The 9,765-nt window shown below is 44.9% G+C and overlaps 1 protein-coding gene and 1 long non-coding RNA gene across 2 annotated transcripts; both read right to left on the bottom strand.

The window, feature by feature from the left end:
• Nucleotides 1–6,252: 6,252 nt before the first annotated feature.
• Nucleotides 6,253–7,048, bottom strand: LOC135395742 (uncharacterized). The gene is made up of 3 exons (XM_064626836.1): nucleotides 6,904–7,048; nucleotides 6,641–6,859; nucleotides 6,253–6,572 (listed from the first exon to the last, which is right to left on the bottom strand). The coding sequence occupies exons 1-3, from the start codon at nucleotides 7,046–7,048 to the stop codon at nucleotides 6,253–6,255; spliced, it is 684 nt and encodes a 227-aa protein (XP_064482906.1).
• Nucleotides 7,049–7,908: 860 nt separating this feature from the next.
• LOC135395542 (uncharacterized) lies at nucleotides 7,909–8,338 on the bottom strand. The gene is made up of 3 exons (XR_010423156.1): nucleotides 8,261–8,338; nucleotides 8,093–8,189; nucleotides 7,909–7,973 (listed from the first exon to the last, which is right to left on the bottom strand). It is a non-coding gene; the product is annotated as an uncharacterized LOC135395542 (long non-coding RNA).
• Nucleotides 8,339–9,765: the final 1,427 nt, after the last annotated feature.

Below are 9,765 nucleotides of genomic sequence, written 5' to 3'. Positions count from 1 at the left end.
CTGCTGAACTTCGGAAAAGTTTGCGATCAACAACTACAAATCACAAGGGGACTGTTCTGAACTCCCTGAACTTCCGTCTTCTGCAGCAATACAATACAATTTAGGCTAACTTTGCGACAGGTGTGAGCAAGCAGTTGTGCCTGTGATTAGGGTTGCCACCAGGCCGGTATTATACCGGTATGGCCGGTTATTTGATCGCTCTGTCGGTTTCCGGTATGAAGGTGATACCGGCAGCCTTTTGCCGGTATTTGTGGCTCAAGACCTTTCACAGGGGCTTTGGGAGGTTTTCGCTTCAACATTCCACTACAGCTTGAATAAATCTGGAGCACAGACCCAACTCCGCAGTCGGCCTAATATACAACGGCCTCGGTGGCTCAGACGGTAGCATGATCGCCTTCTGATCGCGGGTTCGAACCCGGCCAAGGACGCCAGCAATTTGGTGGCAGGGTACAAGTTGCTTAGACACGCCGTCTTCCGCGAGGGACGTTAAATATGGGGTGCCGTGTGGTGAGCTTTCATCGCACGTTACAGAACCCTCAGGTGGGCAAAAGTAATCCACAGACCGATGCTGTGGCGTCGCTCATGATTTCAGTTCTCTCGCGACGTAAACCCCCAATTATCAAATTAATTATTATCTCTGTCTCTATGTGTGCTCATCCACCCCTCACCCACTTTCCCTTTCCCGCGAGCCTTTCCCTTACCCTGTAGTCCACCTCCTTTCCCTCAGCCGGTATTTTTCACTACGAAAGCTGGCAACCCTACCTGTGATGTGTGATTGAAATGTGTGCCCAAATCGCTGGGAACATAAAATAAAATAAAATAGCAAAAGAATAGACTAAGAGCAATATACATATGATTAATGTATTCCATTTAATGAAAGAGTTTCTCTGTATATCTCGAAATTGGGAAGCATGTACAACAATAAATGATAGAGAAGTTATATGATGACATGGAATGTTTACCCCTGGTAGCCAAAGAAACCCTACCCTACTTCACAGAGGTTAATATGAGAGGAAACACGAACAAATGTTACACAAAGCTATGACAATCTATACTGTTTTGTGAAGTAACATAAATGTGAAAATCACCGTGTATCGAATACATATGCTGAATTCGAGAAGCCGTAATGGGTAACACTCGTCGGACAGCGGCGTAAATAATACTTCGCGTTTGGAAGTGCTGACTGTTTCAACGGAACATTTAACGGAATGTTTATCCTGTTCTCAGTCTGACGAGCTGCGTACATATAATCGCTCATAATACCTTTTTTGAAGTTAGAACTCCCAAAAAGCTAGAATAATTTGCCCTACTTGCAAACAGTTCTGCCGCGAGGCACATACTAATCTGACCTCCCCATCCCCGTCTTTGGTGTTCCCGCCATTCCCGCTCCATCCCTTGCTCTCTCTTTCCCTCCTCACGTGACATATGGCGCACGCCATGAGGCGGAGCCTGTGTGACTCAAACTACAGCCGAAAAGAGTTATCTGGGCGCCGCCATCTTAGCGCACGTGACCTTGCGCGCCACTGCTTGCCTTCTCTTTCGGCTGTTGGCACGACGTACGTAGTACGGCGGTGCAACCCAGAGACGCTTTCTCCGATTTCAAATTTTTTTGCAATGAATTCCGGATGGAAGGATGACACGAGGCTTTGGCCGAAGCTTCAACGGTTAGGTGACTGCATTTGCTTGATTTAGAGTGATATTCCTGTCCTCGTGCGACCCAGATGGTCGGCCACACTATGCTCGAGTTACTACATATTTCGGTGTTTTTTTTTCTTCTTTTGTTGCGCATACGTTACGTTGTGGGTACGTTCATAATGTAATATCGTAAGATCGTGGTTTCTTGCTTTTTATCGCAAGAGTTGCGGTACAACTACCTGAGAAAGATATGCATGTAAGGGCTGTCATGTTGTCTTTATGAAGTAGCATACTTTTATTGTTGATTTGAGATGTGTACAACCACATGGTCAACGAGCGAGAGAAAGACGGAAAGCCTGCGCTGAACTACAGAGAATTTGTAAAGGGAACGAAGCTGTTTGGCAGCGGCCATGTCGGTGTAGTACCGTGCCAGTGCAACGATGGTGTATGAATTTTAAAGGCCGACATCAGGTCGACACAAACAGTGCGAAGAACGTGTAGTACAGAGCCACTTTGGCGGCAACATGCACATGTAAAGCGGGTTTGAACAGCAGGTGCAGTCATATTTGTACACCGCTCATCAAGGTTGTAGAGGCGACAAACAAGGGGCTCACGAGTGCTTCGTGCACTGACGAGGCATGTACACGGAACCGTTCAACTTCAAGGAACGTGACCCCTGCTACGACGGGCACTACAGGGGAAGTTTATTCTCACAAGCAGCAGCCAACGCCTACAGCGGAGTTTGGGGCTCACACAGAAATGCTGCGCCACTTTGAGGGCTGCATTACTTACCCTCGCTGACTCTCCCGGTTTGAAATCATTCCTCTAAAGATTCGATTACTACTGTTGTTGAATCACCTTGTTTTTCTCTCTTTGTGGAAACCCGTTCATTGTAAAAGGCCTCGAACGCGGGCAGTCTTTGTATAGCGACGGCTCGTGAATTTAACAAACAGCTTCGTCCCACACGATCAGATCTCAGTCACAGTTTGTACACTGAATCACGGAACAAGTCTTCCCTCTGCTTTTCCAGATTTTGCACAGAACTGTAGCACAGCGGCAAAAAAGGTCGGAAACACTCACACAGGCAATGGCACACAGGCACTCCCAGAAGGCAAGCAATGGCGTGGCTACTGTGGCGCCATCTATTAGCGCCCGAAGCAACTGGCTGCTGTAAACGGTCTATAACTGTGAAAGAGGATTTCGGTACACCGGAAGTAGGTTGTCTGTCTGTATGTGATCCGTGACCAGTTTTGCCAACTTAGTAGGGGGAGCGGGGGGGGGGGGCTGATATCATTCGGAATGACGGATGCCCGGGAGCGTATTATTCGGTGAAGTTCTGTTTTAGCAGTGCAAGTAACGCACGACATCGGTGTAATATAGTCTAATATAGAGCCGACTATCAGGAGAGTTTGGCTATTCTTTGGTATGTTTTTTTTATTTTGCGTTTCTCTTTTTCGTGTGCGTGCGCGCTTTCTTGGCCTTTCTTTTACCAGTGCGAATGACCGTCGCCGCGCAATCCGTCCACAGCGCTCAGCTGGCTCAAAGATCAAGAGCATACCTGGGTAAATTACTTCTAAAATGTAATTAAATTACATTACTCCAGTTAGAATTTAATTAAATTACATTACTCATTACTGCAATAGAAACGTAATAAAATTACATTACAATTACTACGAAAAAGTAATGACATTACAGTGTCATTACTTTACCATTATTGGCATACATGTTCCCGAGTTTGTGGAAGGCACAAGGGACACACAAGTTGACGAAACTTGCCTTTCCCCGAAATTTGAGGGAAAAAATGTAGGCTTACAATGTATCAGCAGTTAGCTTGTACTCTTCTATTTGTCTCTTCTACATGTCATGCTAGTGTGCCACGTATGACGTATCGTCCCACAATGTAGAGACGAAGGAGACACAGTGTATCACGACAACAGGAAGATTGTCAGGAGGATGGAGCCTGCAAACAATGGTTCTACAGGGCTACAAACCGTTGACCTAACAACGTTTGTTTGTGGGTGCCCTGCCTAAGGCGACTGGCTTGTCGAAGGGAATAGGTGACCGGTACTTTCTAAAAATCATGGGAAGGGTCGACTTCCGTGTCTACGCTAGCAGACGACGCTCGCTATGGCTACTGGACGCGAATGTGCCGGCTCAAGAAGCGTCTTAAAAAAAAGGTAAGAGCTATTGTCAGAAACAGACTAATAGACTGTGCTTTTTTCATGTGTATGTACTAACTAATGCACCATCAACAAGCATGCACAGAATGTGAGATTAAATGAGATAACTGCAGCAAGCAAACGTCAAGCGCTTAACACATGTGTGCAAAGCTGTGACAACTCTTAGTGCTGTTCCACTCTCGGCAGCCAAAAGGAAATAACCAGAATCTGTATGTAGAAGAGGTGCAGATTAAAGCCCTCGAAATGCTTTCTTGCAGCTACATGTTGACAGATCACGAAAAGCTCAAGTACTATCACTGCCGGCAGTTATGGCCGACGGTGACCCGTGATGACATACAGGCGTATTTCATAGACGCTCCCGATTTTGATAAGGAAGCCATGAAATCCTTTAAGTCCTTAGAGGCTTACTACTATGTCAAAGCAGGTAAGAATTAAATTTATTGATTCTAAAAGTACTTTTTGATGTTGTGGATTTCATGTTCTTCCATTCATACATAGGAAAAGTACATAGCATTACTGTCGCTGTGCCAGTGCCTGGCATTATAGTCGTGAAGGGAATAGTGAGCCCTTCACAGCGGACCAACGAACTGTATACATCCTGGGTAGCTGCTGAAAGGGAAGGAAAGATCCTGGACGCAGTGTGTTCATGCACAGCAGGGTGATAATATAACCTGTCATTTCGAACATATTGAACAGGGCAGATAAACAGAGGATTTTTTTTCATTCGAATGTTTCAGGTTAGGAAGGTGCTGCAGTCACGCTGCAGCGATCTGTTACGTGCTGCATTTCAGGAGCGAGTCCATAAAGGCTGCTGCTAGGGACGGCCTTTCTGTGACAGATGTACCCTGTCCTTGGATAATGCCCCGACTAAAGCAGGTAGGGTGCAGTTATGGGTAACTGGACACGTCACGAACATGCATGCTACATGAGGACCTACCTATTAATCCTTGTCTTACGCCTGTTCATGTTCTCTTCCTTGCACCTTTCCTTTTCTGTCTTTATGCATGGGCTGTTACATCAAATTTAAAAACTACCATCTCAGAGAAACGATGTTGATCCGCTACCACTATATGCCAGGTTGAACCAAAACTAGCAGAGGACTTGATGTACGAGCGCCACCGTCCAACAAAAGAAATGGACAGTGGAAGCAAAACACAAACAGTGAATGAACAATCGCTAAGTGTTGATTTTGGAGCGTTTGCAGAAAAGTTGAAACAGGTAATGTAGCACTAGCGAGATGCAGCCCGTAGAACAGCTGTACATTGTATTATTGTAGGTATGCTTGTAATGTTGTGTTGCGGCTATCAGAATACATGCATCTCTCTTTCTCTCTGTCTTTTTTTTCTGCTTTCAGGTGGCCCCAGATGCAAGATATTTCTGATTGGTTTGCATCAATGAAAACCGAAGACCAGCTGAAATGAGCCATGAAGCAGAACCTCCAGAGTTCTGTCTGACAGTTGACCAACCGCTGTGTGGTATGACCATCTCAGAAGAAAGGAAGAGGGGCTTCACAGGCAATGACATTAAAGACATGTGTACTTTTGCAATGGAACACCTAACTATCTCCACCGAGTCTGCGGCAGAAATTGAGGTTCTGACAAGGGGCCAGTCCAGTTCACCACTGTGGTTCAGACATAGAAGGGGAAGAATAACAGCGTCCTTGATGAAAGATGTATGTACATCTCGAATGAAGAAGACTGAGTCTTTGGCAAAGAGGATTTTAGCACCTGGTGTGATCAATTCCCCTGCTGTGAAGTATGGCATAGACAATGAAAATGCTGCAAAGGAACGGCTCCTGGACATTCTGAAGTCCTCCCACATAAATGCGCGACTTTCTGCATGTGGACTCATGATAGACCCAGCCTTCCCTTTCCTCGGATGCAGCCCAGATGGTATTTTTGAATGTGACTGTCATGAACCAGTATTGGTTGAAGTGAAGTGTTTATACTCTCTCAGGGATGTCGCACCAGCAAATTTAATTGAGAAAGGGCAGGAGCAGACTAACTTTTGTCTCTCTCCGGATGGCACACTGAAGATAACGCATAAATACTACTATCAGGTGCAAACACAGCTGCACCTGAACAGTTACAAAATTGATATGTGTTATGTTTTCCTCTATGTTGACCAGGGGGGAGTGTTGCTCACTGTCACCAAGGACTGTGAATTTTTGGAAAGGAATATTGACAAAATAACTATGTTTTTCAAAGACGTAATCCTTCCAAGAATACTCTTGGACAACTGAAAACACCAAAAGTGTGAATGTTGTACAGCTGCTTTTACAGCTTCAGGTGAATTTGTGATTCAAAATGCTATGTTTGTGTGCAATAAATGCTTTTATCCAAGAGCAGTATCAATTTTAATGTGATACAGAAGCTGCGTGAACATGTGCACAAACAATACATAATGGTATCAACAATGTCAGTGTACACAGCTGTAGTCAATCCCTCACCAGGGGCGGCATCATGTTGGTTAGGCCTGCTACGACAACAAGAATGTCACTGTATTCCCTACGTAAGAAGTGTGGCACTGTTCCAGTCATTATTCTCCATTTCTTTAAGTGACCAATTGCTCGTTCCACGATTATTCTGGACGATGAAATCCTCCGAGATCGGCACACCAGCTCTTGTGGCAACTGCTTCATTCCCTTTGTGAAGCTGGGAGTGATGAGCTGTATGTTCCTCAGAAAGAACTCCTCGTGTAGAAGGAATCCTCTGTCAGCGAGCACTTGGTCTCCCTCTTCCAGCAGATCAAGCAACCCTGCAGAGAATAGAGTTACAGAAGTGTAGTTAAAGGCATCGTTGCACCCAAACCAACGTTGAGCTCACCACTTCTGAGGACCATCTGTTTGTCTGATATCCTTCCTCCATAAGCCTTTGAGATGAAGCACACAGCCCCCAAGGAGTTGACGCACACCAAATACTTCAAGGTACAATGTTGCTTGTAGTTGCTCCATGTTTCCTGTTGGGTCTCTAAGTTTGTTGGCCTAGTAGTTGTGTGTAAGTTCAGCTGGTTGTATTGGCTGCTGGCATATATTTTGACTCTTACTGAAAGGCATCCCATTCTGCAAGTTCCGAGAAAGTTTCCTTACCTTGCAACGTGCACTTCGCGTCGATGATGCACCGTAGCCTTGGAAAATGTAATGTGTCCTTTTCCGTCAGCCAGCTCCTTGCAACCTCAGCAGTGGGAAAAGCTACCAGCTGCCTTGCGATCACAGAGACACACCCAAGCCACATTCTGAAGGACTTTCGCAGAGTTTTTGATGTTACATGGAACCGGTAGGCCAGGTCTTGGAATGCAGTATTTAAACGGAGCTTCATCAGAAACATAAAAAGTTGACAAGGATATGGAAATGTTGAACGTGGTGATGGCAACGCTGGTACAATAGAGGTTAAGATCGCCAGAAAGAGAGCTTTGGATAGGCCTGCAACATGTAGAAGTAATAAGATATAATGCAATTAAAACACTCCTCTGAACCTGTTGGTACAAAGTCATCACATAAAAGCGCTAAAACCCGGGGTAAAACACTGACTAAAAAGACAAACAACACAGCACTACTGTTAACACATATGTGTATTGACAGTAGCGCAGTGTTTGTCTTTTTAGTCAGTGTTTTACCCCAGGTTTTAGCACTTTTACGTGATGCCATATTCCAAGCAGTTGAACTACTGGTGTTATGTGACATTCAGGAAGGAATTTAAACAACGCACCTGTGTAGAACAAGAATTCGTCATCTTGGACCTGGGAAATATCAGTTGCGTCACCTGCCTTTTTCCTCAACACAACGTTTTGTTGCTCCAGCTCAGCAACTTGTATAGATGGAGTGCCTCATTTTCCATGCGTAGGTTTGTGCAGTTTGTGCACAGGTAGGACACTGGATCTGTCTGGACCGCTCTGTACACAAGAGGGGACATAACTCATATGAGCATAACGATATTCATGTCACAAGACGACTGTGAGAGAATGATGCTAATGATCTCAACTACGCATATATTGAAGGGAAAAACTAACCGATTCCGGTCTCGTCATCAGACAGAGGTGTGTCAGCATGACTGACCATTTTCTTCATGAGAATAATCATAATTTCCCGAAGAATCACCGTTCCTCCCAGATGACAAGCTGCTCGCCCTTTTCGCAGCAAGGGACATGTAGCGCTGGCTCCTAACAACGAGAACCAAACAGAAGCACGATGAAAACTGACGTCACCGATAAAAGAAGATTTCCGTCTACGCTGGTCGACAGCTTCACAAAGTCATTTTGTGAAGTTTTCCGACCTATACCTTTCGTGTCTCTCGTCAGCTTTTCGAGCCTTCCTCTCGTCGTGGCTGAACTTCGATGGAATGTAGTCGACGTCTACCGGGTCGCTGGATGGACAGCCTTTACAAAACAAACAAACGAACATAAAGTAACTACAACGTGTTCATTACCTTCGTGAGTTTTGTACTAACCCGATACGAAGTGGACCTCGCAGATCCGCGAGTTATGGTTAGGCATCCATAACTCACTGTTGGGGTCAGCCCTTTTCACTGCGACAGCCCACTGCTTTCGCCGTTTAGCGTTCCACGGGAATCGGAAAAGCTTAAATCCTTTCTGCGATGAGTTCGTACAAGCATACGCTGAACACCCACCCATAATATTTTTAGCGCGACTAGGAAATCAACGCGAAATCGAGCGACAACCGCAAAACACTATGATACAGCCGCGGAGTGCTAGACACGGAAGTAGAGTGTCACCTGCTCAGTGACGTCAGTTCCGCAAGAAATTACCGGAGACCTATTGACGTTTCACGTGCCGATTGAGTGCGTCACCGTTCATAGTGACGTTGGAATTCTTTTCACTCGCCAGTCCCCCAACTCTCTGCCAAGTGCCAACACAGAACACACACTCGATTCTTTTGTAAAAAGTAATGAGTAATGTCATTAAAATTACAGCCCAAATGTAATTAAATTACATTACAAATTACCTAATATCAGTCATCATCAATAATAATCACCTATACTGCGTAGAGAGTTGCAACACATGTTTAGTTGTGAAGGTGACAGTTTATGCACGATGTCCTACAAACTTAGCGCATTAGAGTCCTGCTGCGCTTGCGCCGTACGCATTTCTTCCGTGAGCAACGAGATGGCGCCTCGGCTAGGCAAGCCTGTTCCAGTAGTGACAAGCAAAGGGGTCTACTCAGCTGCCTAGTCAGGCGGCTTCGCGGGCGCGAGGTATTGGAACGCAGCCATAGTATCACTTCCCTAATTACAGCCCAAATGTAATTAAATTACATTACAAATTACCTAATATCAAAAGTAATGCATTACATTACAAATTACCAGAAAAAGTAATTTCTTACTGTAATTTCATTACAGTAATGCTATTACTACCCAGGTATGATCAAGTGTGCGTGTCCTGTATTCATACGCGCATCGTCGTCATCACTTTTAAGGGGTGCGTTTTCTTATTCAACTCTGGCAACTCCGAGTTACTCTCAGCCGGCGAAAAATAGCCAGAGTAGCCAGATTAGCGGAAATGACGTCATAACTCTGCGACAAAAATTAGCCAGAGTAGCCAGGGAGTGACAACCCTACTCTACTCTTGTATAGCTCTGAAGAAGGGTAGCCGTCGTTCTGACGTCACACACAAGGTAGCAGACGACGCATCGTCGTCTGCTACCAACCGTCCTGTTGACACAGACATGTACAAGATACTAAAAAATGTATTTAAGATAAGATAATAAATACTGACGATAGAATGTGATTAAGATAGAGTATAAATACATGAAAATTAAAATAATTAAGAAAGAGTACGAAATACTTCAAAAAGTATTTGAAATACAATTAAGATACTATTTATCCTTGAACGCAAGAAGTCACCAGTCACTGGTCAATGCGGCGAGTCGCCGCTATGTGACATGAACCACCTAAAACCCGCGTACTATGCAAGCCGTCCCTGTGTGATAGGAGTC

Source organism: Ornithodoros turicata, chromosome 5, assembly GCF_037126465.1.
Source record: "Ornithodoros turicata isolate Travis chromosome 5, ASM3712646v1, whole genome shotgun sequence".
Classification (NCBI taxonomy): domain Eukaryota; kingdom Metazoa; phylum Arthropoda; class Arachnida; order Ixodida; family Argasidae; genus Ornithodoros; species Ornithodoros turicata.
This window is presented reverse-complemented; position numbering and strand designations above follow the sequence as displayed.